Source organism: Bidens hawaiensis, unplaced genomic scaffold (genome assembly GCF_021521415.1).
Source record: "Bidens hawaiensis isolate Kalapana, Puna unplaced genomic scaffold, B.hawaiensis_p1.1 tig00017236_1, whole genome shotgun sequence".
NCBI classification, from domain to species: Eukaryota; Viridiplantae; Streptophyta; class Magnoliopsida; order Asterales; family Asteraceae; genus Bidens; species Bidens hawaiensis.
The window spans coordinates 267,980-282,233 of NW_027492607.1; the positions used below are offsets into that span (position 1 = coordinate 267,980).

General features: G+C 33.0%; 1 protein-coding gene across 1 annotated transcript; it reads left to right on the forward strand.

Annotated features, from left to right (window-relative positions):
• The first annotated feature begins 3,194 nt into the window (after positions 1–3,194).
• On the forward strand, positions 3,195–6,019 carry LOC143553422 (uncharacterized). Its single transcript, XM_077043421.1, has 6 exons — positions 3,195–3,341; positions 3,813–4,350; positions 4,444–4,593; positions 4,679–4,792; positions 4,866–5,251; positions 5,378–6,019. Exons 1-6 carry the CDS (start codon positions 3,195–3,197, stop codon positions 6,017–6,019), a joined length of 1,977 nt encoding a protein of 658 aa, XP_076899536.1.
• Positions 6,020–14,254: the final 8,235 nt, after the last annotated feature.

Genomic DNA, 14,254 nt, shown 5'->3' on the forward strand with positions numbered 1-14,254 from the left:
AATTGCCCTTATGGGGAATAATGGTTAGTTAGTCTTTGTTTGTTGACCAAAATGCCCTTACGGGAATAATTGCTAATAAGTATGTTATTAATACGTGACACGAAAGTAATTGCTCACTCATGTATCGTATCACAATTGTACTTGTTCAAGTCACACACGATTCACAAACGAAACACGAAACATGTTACGTGCATAGGTATTATGTGCCGAGTCTAGAGACTCGTTAAATGTTCCGCTACTTAGAAAATTTCCTTGTTATTTTAGAACGCTAGAGAGTTTTCTACGACGCGCATCACTTGGTGATCTAGATCGGATATTCTTCGCAAACAGTGAGTTCACTTACCCCACTCTTAAACTGCTTTCAAACGTTTTTCACTTGGGGGAGATAACATACTCCGATAAACATATTTTCTGAGATAAACGCATATGAAAGATTTTGTTATAAATTATATATCACTTGTAAAGGCTAAGCGGCATACATAACATTTGAAGTCCCACACATCGGACCGGTTAATATTTGGAATAGCGAGTCACTTTTGGGTAGTACTACTGGGTTTGACAAACCCCACCCGACGCTAAGCTCAACTGGAGGTTGAGTGGGTGTAAATTTTGGCTAACACTTACCATGGTCTGGAGGACCTGGTGACGGGCACTTGATAAACAGTCAGCTTCGGTCGCGAACCACTTAGCGATACTTGTTGTATAGATTAGCTACCTATCGATATATAATTTGACATAACACTATCTGGTAATGCAAAACACTTAAACGCTGTAACGTGGTTACACACTCAAACGCCGTAACGGGGTTACGCAACACTTAAACGCTGTAACGTGGTTACACACTCAAACGTCGTAACGGGGTTACGCAACATTTAAACATCGTAACGAGGTTACGCAAAACGCTAAACAATTTACCTTATTTAACTTGTGAACTCACCAACCTTGTGTTGACACTTTTAGTATGTTATTCTCAGGTAGCCGAGGCGGGCGCGCGGTTTAGGAGCATGCATTAATGAAAACACTTTTATTCTGCAAACTTAATTTTAACAGTTACATTTGGTTTTAAGTCGTCCTGCGTGACGCAACTTTTGAATTAAGGTTTTACGCTTCCGCATTTACTTTCATTTAAACGTTTTTCTTTGGTTTGGTTATAACTAATGAATCCGATCCTGCCAGTTCACACCCTCTGACGGTAAAACTCCGTTAGTGGATTTTGAGGGTGTGACATATATATAGAATATTATTGGTAAGAATTAAGTATTGATACAAGAACACAGGATGTTTCAATAGTAAATCTTTATAATATTTAACCGAGAATAAGAATCTTAAGAGGTTTGGTTTTAAAATGATTTTGTTTTAAAATTACATTAAAGCAAGTAAAATAACTTTGAACGAGAATAACAATACACAAAGGATACATCCTTAATCTAGATTTCACTTAACTCTTTTTGTCAATTGACAGTGAAAATATGTGGTGAACTCACTTTTAATCATAAAAGATAGAAGAGTTCCTTATCTCTAAACAAACTACTCTATTAATATTTTAGAAAGTAACATGCATAACTTCATAACTATCACCAAAATATCAATTAAACTAAGCGAACAATTTTCGGGAAGCATATAAAGATTAGACTTAATTTCAATCTCTTGACAAATCTAACAACTTTCGGAAAGACTAGAAGTTTAAAAAGTAATCCACCTAAGGTGGATTAAGTTAGTTTATCTTTATACATTATTTTAATATACGACTTTTGAAAGTAGCATAGCAACCTAATCAATTATGCTAACAATATTATTTTAGAAATCACTATAACTAGAAAGATTGATCATAACGAGTAATGCATTTTCTAAAAATTCATAGTAGGAGATATGTTTTGGATAAAATATCAAAATTTTATTTTTTACCATCTCTAGTTTTCAAGAACATGATAATTCATGAATGATTGTTAAAAGGCTAGTTTTAAAGATATCAATCATACATCTTGAATTAAATAATTAAGTTGACAAAACATTTCTCGTCAAAAGATAATTATAAAACATTTCTCGAGGTTATACATCTTACTTGTTTTCTTCTTATATTTGATTCAATATACTTGATGTTTGTTTGTCCTAAGTGTGTGTTGATTATATGTATGCCTCTAGTTTACATAAAGATGACTTTGTACTGATCTATTATCGGTAATAGTGGATTTGAAGCGGCTCTGGTAGTCCCGTGGTTTTACTCTGCTTTTCTAAAAGGTTTCCATGCTAAAAAATGTTGTCACTTTAGCATTTAAAATTAAATTACCTTGTATGTTTGCATCCTCATTGGTTCATTCGGGCCGGGAACAAGTTTAACCAAACGAAGACTAATTCCGCACTTTTAATTATTTACCGTTTGTGACTAGGTAATGTCATTTTTCCCATCATGTTATCCACCCACTAAATGTGTTTGCACACTCTTTTTTTACTTGTCCTTTCATTATTGTTAAGAGGAATTACTATTTAGTTAGGTAAATGAATAATTTGTTAGATTTGTTAGTTTTCTACTTTTCTAGTAGTCATGATGCTGCTATATAACCGTGGTCCTCCTTTTGTATATCATTGAGCTAGTTATAGTTAGTACAATATTAGTTTTATTTGTTTTTTATTCGTGCATTTATAACCGTTTTTGTTTAGAATATCTTCCAACGTAGTCACTGATATTAAACTCAACGTTATACAGGTTCAACTTCTACAAAGTCTAATGCAAAAACAGACATAACAGCTCCAAAAGAAACCCGATCTACATATGAAGAAAAACGAAAGAGAATCCAACATATGAAATTACGTGAAGCTACTATAAAGGGGGACTGGTTAGAAGTAGGGTTCACACTTAAAAATAATAAAGGCCTAAGGACAGAGGCAATCAGTAGTCAGGGGCGGATCTATAGTAGAAATGGGTGGTTCCGGGTTTCGAAATAATAGTGTATTTGTATATATAAAACATTAGAGGAACCACCTTATAAATTAGGAATGAACCACCTTAAAAACATTTGAAACGCTTGGCCAGCTGGTAAGGTGCAAGTTTTGTAACTTGAAGGTCACAAGTTCAATTCTGGATTTCCATATAATTTTTGAACTTTTTTTCTTGAACTCTTCCTTTTTACTAACTACTGCACAACCCATTTAGGGTTTTATTAGTCAAAAAATAAAACACACCGACACTAAACACAATGGCGCCTGCTATCTCCCTCGTCCCCGTCGGCCGTTCCCGACCACCACCGCAGCTTTTCCGGCCGTTCTCCAACCTCCTGCCTTCCTCTCCTCCTGTCTTCTACTCTTCCTCGAAGCTCGATTGCTCGAATCCTCCCACTTTGAAGGTAAGTTTGCATTCATTTGTTAAATGTTAATTGTTCTTGATTGCTAACTACTTAACTGTTAGGTTATTTGTTAAATTTAGTTTTAATGGCTTGTGGTCACGAATAATATATTTCAAATCATGGTTGTTGGTGTTGGGTGTTAAAATAGTTGGAAAGATAAGAGTGGTGGTATTGGTGGATGTTTTTTGTTGAGGTAAGGTTAATTGCGTGAATATGGTTTCTAACCGGCCCGAACCTCAAACGGACCCGGAATTTATTATTGTATTTTTATTATGTAATGAACTTTGCCCGAACCATCTAACCGACCCGAGCCTCAAACCGACCCGGAATTTTTTATACCCGATTCTATGAAATTGAATCATCTAAAAGTTGTGCACCACCTGAAAAAAATGTCTGTCCGCCACTGTCAGTAGTGATGGTAGCACCATACTTCACAATGCGGTTGGAATAGGTGATGATAATTTTGTGAAGAGCTTGTTAAGGAAATTATCCAAGAAACAGGTACTTATCAAGAGAGAAACTGATGGAAGCACAGCGCTTCATATTGCTGCTATTGTCGGGAACACAGATGCAGCAATTCGCCTGGTTTCGAAAAACAACGAGCTGTTACGAACTAAAAACAAGAGTTGTGAACTACCGTTGGATAAAGCCTATCAAAATATGCATCTATATACCATTGCGTATTTGTTGAGAGCTTTCAGTTATAATGAAGAGTCCCGCTCGTTATTGTCTTCACCCGACTCTGTTCACACTGATGAAGAAATTGGGGTCCGCCTTCTTGTTAATGCTATTACCAGGAAAAATATAGTAAGTAGAAAATACATAGCACACAGAGAGATATTGTTTCGGAGTTTGGACGGTGACATTTCATTGTTTATGCTTGTAGGTTTAGCATCAGAGTGGGTGCGAAAGCTTCCTAAGTTTGCTTCAAAAACAGACCATGTACTCTTGGCTTTAGCTAAAACCTTTCCGACTGAGCCGGACTATCAAGATACACTTATCTATCCTTGTATGTAAACGCTTTAAGTTGCTACTCTTTTGTTTTATATTATAATTTAAACTTCAATTTTAAGGGTGATTGATCATGATTTCTATAATTCAGCCATGAAAGGTGTTCAAGACGCCCAAGGAGCAGTATTTTCACCTTTAATAAAATATTTTTTTTACATTCCAAAATCAATACTTGATATATGCAATGGAGAAGTAGCTGGAGGCATATTTCCTTCGGTGATATTCGTGATTTTGAGGGGAGGTAAATATAACTCAAAATCTAATTGTGTATACTTGAACTAAAATTGAGCTGTAATTTTCTAATTATGCTTTTTGTGCTTATGCAGTACCACTCCTGGTGGCATCTGCCTTTTTATTAATATGCTTCCTCATATTAATCGTTTGTTTCTTAATCCGTTTATTTAATTTCTTGGCGTGGCACTTCGCATACATGCTAGATGGTAAGAGTATGGAGAATTCATTCCTTGTCAAATGGGTAACTTTTATTTAATTGATATGTTTCCTGACTTGCAGTTGGACTCATCTGTAGTATCGAGGACAAAATAACGGCATGGGCAAATGCTAAAAAGGTGCTAAGATCAATATGTAATGAAATAGACAAGTTGGGTACTCATCACCACCATTATAGCCAACCAATTCTTGAGGCTGCATCTCGTAATGCTTATATAGTTGTTGATGAGATTTTACTTAGATCACCTGAAGCAATTCAAAGTAAAGATAAAAGTGGGTATGACATTATTCTATTAGCAATAATCAACCGTTCGGAGAAAATCTACAGCCTTATCAATGATATCGGTGAGGGTAAGAATCATTATAGAACATATAAAGATTCTAATGGAAACAATATCTTGCACTTGACGGAAAACTGGCACCTTCAAGCGTACTTAATCAGAGAAAAGGTGCAGCATTACAACTACAAAGAGAGCTTCAATGGCAACAGGTACACAAAAGAATCAAACTGTTAATCATAAGTGAATTATTAACTTTCTTTATAGCAGCATGACCAAGTAAAACTAATTTTATAGGAAGTGAAGAAACTTGTGTTTCCTACACATATTACTAAAGAGAACATTGCTGGAGAGACACCAGATATGGTTTTCACAAGGGAACACAAGAACTTGGTGAAGGAAGGAGAAGAGTGGATAAAAACCACTGCAGAGTCATGTAGTATCACTGCTGCACTAATTATCACAATCGTATTTGCAGCTACAATCACCGTACCAGGTGGAAGTAACCAAGAAAAGGGGACCCCTTTGTTTAAAAAGGAAACTGCATTCATAATATTTGCTGTATCAAACGCAATCTCACTATTCGCATCTAGTACTTCATTATTAGTGTTCTTGTCTATCCTAACAGCACGTTTTGCAGAGAAAGACTTTCTATTCAGTTTGCCAAGTCGATTGTTTATTGGACTTTTCTCCTTATTACTCTCTACGATAACCATGATAGCAGCCTACAGTGCAACCGTGTTCCTTGTCTTTTGTGGTAGTAAACCAGAGATGCTTTTTCTGATATGCGGATTAGCTTTCATTCCGATTGCTTCTTTTGTTGTCCTACAATCACCCCTTATGGTGGATCTTTTCAGGTCGACATATTTAAATATCTTTGCCGAAGAATGGACTTTCTCAGACTATTTAACCCAAATGAAATTTGGTTGTGCTTGGTAAGTGAAATTAGTATACATCTTGATAACGTATTCCATTGTATTGATAAGTAGTAGAAGAGTTATATAACAAAACTTATGTTATTAGGCATCACGGTATTCTCCTACAACTTTTTACATGATTTGGGTAAACTAAGTTATATTAGATTACATTTATTCGTTATGTCTTATATTTGCTTACTTATTACATGGACTTTTTTGCATTTTAAGTGCCAACTGAATTTTGACTAATTACAGGTGCAAATATAGAAAAAATCCTTAAGGAGGAGTGAGTGAAAAGGAAAGGAATAACAACCAAGACAAACAATCATCTAAAGTACAGACAGAGAGATTTCCTGCAATGAACGAGCGATTACAAATGTTATTAAAATAAAATTCATGCCCAAACTTCCAACACGGGCCAACAACTCGATCGATTTAAACAACGTTGTTATTTAAAACACTATAATTCCTTATAAAACTATATTTGGATATTTATTTTATTATAATTTGTTTAACTAGCTTTAAAGCTCGTGTAACACATAGGAAAATCTAGATAATAAAGTTGCAAATAAAGCAATACATAATGTATATGAAAATATGTATTACATCTATGCTTGTATCATTATACTTAAACTGATTTTATATATATCGCAAAATGATTTTTTCTAAAAAAAATTAACTTAATAAAATATAATAATGCACGTGCAAAAAATACCGAAGAACACTCCATCTATTGAAAATTTTATTCTCAGTATCATATATGTATAATTGAAGGAAATTTGGTTATGAACCAATTTCAAAAAATACTTCTCATGTTAACCCGTTCAATTTTTTGAATGTTTAACTTCACTTGAGCATAATTTTGTATGACACGTTTCACATACAACATTCAGATTACTATTTAAGGAAAAGTCAATTCTAACACACATGCTTGTAACTTGATAAAAGTTAGAACCATTGATAGGCCTAGAGGTGCATTTTGAAAGTATTTGTCATTTTTCTTAAATTGTTAATAGTCATGGGGAGAATACTCGGTATGCAAAATCCCGAATCTTTTGACTATTTTCAAAAATCTCATTAAAAATAAATTCAAAACCCAATCACATTTAAAATTCTAACATTCATTTGTTTTACATTTTCATGTCAAAACTTTGAACTTGTAACAAGTTTGACAATAAATCTATTTGCATTCTCAAAATTTTAAAAATATTCAGATTTCCCCTTTATTACTCGTAACAAATTTGAGTCAAATGTAGTTAAATTGTACCAAACGATCTGTTTACCAACTTTAAACCCGTAACAACCAAATTTAAGTTCCGCAAAAAACCCGAAACAATCCTTGATAAAAAAAACCAAAGAAAATAAATATGATAAACTTTATTATATTTGAAAGTGATTAGTATATATTATCCTTACAATTTAAAACATATATGTATAGTTTACTAAATTAACTGAAAAAATAAATAAATAGATTTAAATCTTATATTTATAATTTATAAATTTATATGACAATGTAAAAAAAACAAATTAATAAATGAATTTATTTTTAAAAATAGATCAATTTTTAAGCATATATTTATAATTTAATTATTAAAAAAATTACTTCGTAATATGAAAGCATATTAGAGTTTTATTTATTTATTTACAATATTTAACAATATGCATAGTATAATATGTTAATGATAACATTTAAAATTATATTTTTTTCAATATTAACAAACACGATTTGTAGTTGATTTTTGGATGTCACCAACTATGTTGTGAAATATTCTAACAAAGTAACAGTGTATAGTAGTATAATATGTAAATATTTATTTTTATTAAAGTGTATAGATATAATATAAATAGAGTTTAAAGAAAAGTGAATAATTTAATCATGTTACATATATAATAATATGAATGGAGTGTAAAAGGAAAACGAATAATTATTTATCTACGACATATATTAGTTTTGGATGAAAAACAAATGTAAGGATTAACCACAAAACTACACGTGTCTATAGTTATTTTACCTTATTTGAATATGTAGATTTGGACTATTTTATGGATTTGTGTAATGAATTCGTGCTTTGATTTGCATAATTGTTTGGATTTTCAAAACTTGTAGTTTGATTATTATTTCAAGTAATTTGATGGTTTCGTTTAAAACCTTAAAAAAATAAAATTTGTTGGGTATTATATTTTAGACCGACGCATCGAATCGTTACTCGTTTATAATAAGAAATTAAAGAAAGACAACAAGATATTATAACGAGTACTTGAAGCATTTGACGGGTAAAATATTATATTATATTCTGTTCCTTTGCTCTTATCCAAGTGGCGGTGGAGTGAAGACCAAGGCACAAGACTAGTATAAATAAATGATTTAGGTCATTTGTTTAGGACATGTGTGCATTGTGAGATTTATTATTGTATTAGGAGAGTTTGCCCCCGGGGAAGAGATCTCCCCGGGTGGCCGTTCCTTTGTATGTATGAATGTATGTATGAGTGTTCTTCATGACAATCATTCGGTTAATGAAATCATACTACTACATCTATCTTTTGTGTTTCGATTACATACAATTGTTCATTCTACTTTATTGATTATTGTTAATTGAAACGAACTCTCCACATCCGTCCATTATTATTGTTCAAGAGTGAATACGAGTGCGATTCGATCCTAACCCGGATCCGAGCTCCACCGTTAATACCGATTATTTACGCTTCCGCACCGGGGCTCGGTTCTCACAATTGGTATCATAACATAATTCAATAATGGTCAACACTGTTCTATGATGCCTCATATCTCTTCTCAAAGCTTATTTGGCTTTCCCCAGATCACCCAAATTTGACTCCAACCTCCTGTATTTGGTCAAAAATTGTTTTTGTATGACAGAACTTATTTGATCTTTTTGTATTTTTGATATTCAAACATATATAGAGGTTGAACGTTGGACTTATTGTTAAATAACAGGCCTTTCATTCAAGATAAGACAGATTTTTGTCAACATCTTTGTAGTTCTGGTTGTAACCCTCTTGTTTGATAAAATATTTAAAACACTTATCAACTTTTGGTTGATTTATTCATTCTCCCCCCTTGTTTTTGATATTTTCTCAAATTTTCTTGAAGCATGTTCTTTGTCATATTTAAATATGTTTCATTTTTAGTTGACCAAATAACAACAAGCTTGTGTATGACTGGGTAATCACTTTTCTGCTTATCATTTGGAGATATTTATGTTGAGACATGCAAAGACACTATGTATCTCCACATATAGATTAGCATATTCATTATGTTTATATCACCTTAGAGTTTACACATAATTAGAAAGCAACCATACATGTTAATGACTGTACTAAGTGCCCTTTTAGCCTATTAAATCCATATGATTGGCTAAGTAGTCAATGTACTATCATTTCCCATATTAAATTCAGTTTAATATTCAATCACCCCAATTTTTCTTCATTGGCAGGTAAATGGCTATCTTATTTGACCACAAGTGGTCAACAGGACCAAAGATACATTTGAATATATGTCCTTTCAAAGTCAGAGCTATTGACATAGTTTTAAGTGAAGGAATAAGAACCAAGTCATAATTGCCCATATGCATTCAGTTTTCAGGTTAATGGCTATCCTTTGAATCTGTAGAGATTTAAGGACCAAACATACACAAGTGCATGTCCTTTTAACTGGACAAATGACATAATTTTCAGCAAAAACAACTACTTGAGATTTTTCTTTAAAAATCCTTCCTTTTAAGCTTCTTTAAAGCTTGCACTGAATAATCTTATCATATCTTTATACCATTAACAACATGCTCATGTTTTGACCAAAATACAGTATTTATGCAAAATTCATTAGAAAATTCATTTTATCACTTAATTTTGATATAAGACTCATTTTGACACAAACAGTTGTCAGACATAACCAAATCTTAATCAAACATAATATCATCAAGATAAGTAGACAAAACTAACATTCAAGGTCTATCCTATCCTAATAACATCAAGATAAGTAGATAAAGCACATATTCAAGCAATTAAGCAGTGATGTCAGATAAGCTTATACTAACAAGTAATTCATAACATGAACACTCATCTTAACATCACAAACACATATCAACTGATAAACACGCAAATATATTAATCAAATCAATCATGTCAAACTTTGCACACATAATCAGTTAAAACACATGGCAGTTAACATATAAAACAACATAATCAAGCATATTCACTTAACATTCATTATGTGTAACCTCTAACAAAATAATCAGTTAGCACAGAGATGTACACAACTAGGCACATATCATTAATCAGACCTCATCATAGTTGATCATTCCCAGGGCTTTCAAAAGAAAGTTTAACCTGGTTCTATCAAGTGGTTTGGTGAATAGGTCTGCCAAATTGTCACTTGTATCAACTCTTTGCATTTCAATCAAACCTTTTTCACTACAATCTCTAATGAAGTGATGTAAGATTTCAATGTGCTTAGTCTTAGAATGTTGCACTGGTTTTTAACAGTAAAATATGCAGCAACATTGTCAATAAGAATAGGGGTGTTCAAAAAATTCAAACCATAATCCAGCATCTGGTTTTGAATCCATAGAACTTGTGCACAGCAGGCAGATGCAACAACATATTCAGTATCTGCAGTTGAGATTGAGACAGTTGCCTGCTTCTTGCATTACCAAGACACTAGCCTTTCACCCAAAAATTGATATCCACCTGAGGTTGACATCCTGCTCATGTTACAGCCATCATAGTCACTGTCTGTGTAGGCGATCAGATCAAAAGATTGGTTATTTGGATACCAAATCCCTAAGTCTGGTCTTCCCTTCAAATATCTGAATATTCTTTTAACGGCATTCATGTGGGAGACTTTTGTACTTGATTGGAATCTTGCACAAACACACACAACATACATAATGTCAGGTCTTGTATCAGTCAGATACATCAGAGATCCAATTTTGGCTCTATATTCATGTTCATCCACATGCTCCCCCTTTTCATCAGAAATCATCTTTTCTTTGGTGTCCATTGGAGTTGAAGCGGTTTTGTACTCATGACAGTTGAACTTGTTCAAGATGTCCTGCACATATTTAGTTTGACGAATGAAGATCCCCTCAGCCTTTTGTTGAACTTGCAGTCCAAGAAAGAAGTTCATTTCTCCCATAGAGCTCATGCTGTATTTGGATTTCATCACCCCTTCAAACTCCAAACACATTTGTTCATTGGTTGAACCAAAGATGATATCATCAACATAGACTTGTAACAGCAGCAAGTCTGATCCCTTTCTTTTGTAGAAGAGTGTCTTGTCAATGGCTCCCCTTAGAAAACCATTTTCAATAAGATGATTTGACAGCTCATCATACCATGCTCTAGGAGCCTCATGAAATCCATATAGGGATTTGTTCAACTTATACACCCTGTTTAGATACAAAGGATCCTCAAAACCTGGAGGTTGAGCAACATACACCTCTTCATCAATATTTCCATTTAGGAATGCAGACTTAACATCAAGCTGGAACACCTTAATGTTCTTTGAGGCAGCATACGCAAGAAAGATCCTGATAGCTTCAAGTCTTGCAACTGGTGCAAAGACTTCCTCAAAGTCTATTCCTTCTTCTTGAAGGCATCCCAGTGCCACAAGCCTAGCTTTATTCTTAATCACCAAACCCCTCTCATCCCTTTTGTTTCTAAAAACCCATTTAGTTCCTATTGCGTATCTGTCAATTGGCTTATCAACAAGATCCCACACATGTAGGTCTCTGAACTGTGCTAGTTCCTCCTGCATTGCTTCCACCCAACTATTGTCTTTTAGTGCTTCAGCAATGTTCTTTGGCTCTATTTGGGATAGAAAGCAGGAGTAAAGACAGATGTTTGCAATTTCTGAATGACTTCTTGTGACTCTTTCATGCAAATATCCAATGATGTTTTCAGAAGGATGATTCTTTTAATCAATAATTGCTCCGAGCACATCTCTTGAAGCCCCGAACACTTATTTTGTTTCGAGCACAAATTTTCTAGCTCCAAGCACAAGGATAAAATTTTAAGGCTTCGAGCACATGTGTAAATTCTCGAGTATGTCTTGTGAAGGTTTATAAAGAAAATGTCAAGGCATATTCACGGGCATTTCCTTTTCTCGAGAGAATGTCCTTTGCTTGAGATCATGTCTAGTTGACTTTCAAAGTCAAACGGGCCAAGATGAAGAAATGAATGTATACTCGCTTATCCGTTGAGTTTTTGACCATGTGTTCTTAATGCAAAATTTTTTTCCAAGTATGAGTGACTGTTTGGAAGTGACTTTTCTGGTCAACTCAGCCGTTGACCGTGTCGGGTCAACGAGGGGTATTTTGGTCATTTTTGAAGATTTTTGAGCAAAATTTGGGAAAAAAAATCACAATAATTTCACAACTTCAACAAGATGCTTACAAGAACAAGATGGTTGATTTATCCGGATCATTTCAAGAGTTGACCATGTCAAAAGTCAACTTTCAACCACAAAAGGTATCTTCTAATGCGTTTATTTTGAACATTTATCAACAATTCGTGATAGGGATGGTGAAGATTGTTTGAATTGAAGATGTTCACCCGCACTTGATTTAAAGACACATTCGTTTATGACATTGCAACGAAATTGGGGGAGAAAAATTATATGGAATTTCATTGCAAATTTTGGTCGAATCAAGTGAAAGACTCATTTTAAAGAAAATTTTGAGTTTATTTCCTTTTATGGTTTCAGATTCACTCGTAGTTGATCATTGAAGTTTGAATCCTCGATCTTATGCCTATACAACTATATCCGAAAGTGATAAAGAGAAGATGATTTGAAATGAAAAATGGGAGAAGCTTATTATGTGGGGGAGAATTTCTATGAAAGGCATCGGGTTATGAGGTGATCGTGAAAGTGATTCGATGGCATCGGTCTAAGGAGGAGATTGTTGGGTATTATATTTTAGACCGACGCATCGAATCGTTACTTGTTTATAATAAGAAATTAAAGAAAGACAACAAGATATTATAACGAGTAATTGAAGCATTTGACGGGTGAAATATTATATTATATTCTGTTCCTTTGCTCTTATCCAAGTGACGGTGGAGTGAAGACCAAGGCACAAGACTAGTATAAATAGATGATTTAGGTCATTTGTTTAGGACATGTGTGCATTGTGAGATTTATTATTGTATTAGGAGAGTTTGTCCCCGGGGAAGAGATCTCCCCGGGTGGCCGTTCCTTTGTATGTATGAATGTATGTATGAGTGTTCTTCATGACAATCATTCGGTTAATGAAATCATACTACTACATCTATATTTTGTGTTTCGATTACATACAATTGTTTATCCTACTTTATTGATTATTGTTAATCGAAACAAACTCTCCACATCCGTCCATTATTATTGTTCAAGAGTGAATACGAGTGCGATTCGATCCTAACCCGAATCCAAGCTCCACCGTTAATACCGATTATTTACGCTTCCGCACCGGGGCTCGGTTGTCACAAAATTTAAGAACATTTAACAACTAATCACTTTTTAAATATTAATATTATTTGAAAGTAACTTTATCATTTTTTATATAAAAATTTGTGATTAAACATATGAATCACAAGTCTATAAATATGTAAATAATCAAATCATAAATAAATCTACAAAATGTGTAAAGAAAGTGAAAATTAATTTACATAATTATAACTGTAAATATACATATTAAAAGTGATTAAGCTACAGTAGAATAATAATAATAAATAAAATTTTCATACAAAAATAGTTTTTTGTTATGAGTTCTTAAAGTTGTTAACTTATTTAAAAGTTATGTATTGAAACTCATTATATATATAATATATACATGTGAGGATCACTTTTAAATTGAGAACTTTGTGAACTATTTTGGATCACAAAATTATTTTTTTTAATTTATAAAACAAAAAAACCGAAAAAATAAAAAAAGTAAAAAACCAAAAAATTTATTTTTCATTCCGGTTTCTTAAAAAAATATCGATTTACCAAAATTATACCCATATGTATAATGTTTTTTTTTAATTTAATTAATGTTATTCTTTTTTCACATTTGTACAATAAATATAAATGATAATGTACATATGTTTGCATTATGCAAGTCGAGATTAAATACAAATATATATATATGTGTATAACTAGGTTTTTTTTTCTTTTTTTTATGAAACCAGAATGTAAAATGTTTTTTTGGTTTTTAAAAATTTTCGGTTTTTTTTGTTTTATAATTTTTTAAAAGGTTTTTTTATGGCCCAAAATAGTTCT

What these genes read in the sequence shown, in the direction of transcription:
- LOC143553422 (XM_077043421.1), top strand. Translation starts at nt 3,195, where the DNA reads ATGGCGCCTGCTATCTCCCTCGTCCCCGTCGGCCGTTCCCGACCACCA. An exon ending in CGAATCCTCCCACTTTGAAG is followed by an intron (nt 3,342 to 3,812) that starts GTAAGTTTGCAT and finishes AATTTTGTGAAG; the next exon opens with AGCTTGTTAAGGAAATTATC. An exon ending in CTTCGCATACATGCTAGATG is followed by an intron (nt 4,793 to 4,865) that starts GTAAGAGTATGG and finishes CCTGACTTGCAG; the next exon opens with TTGGACTCATCTGTAGTATC.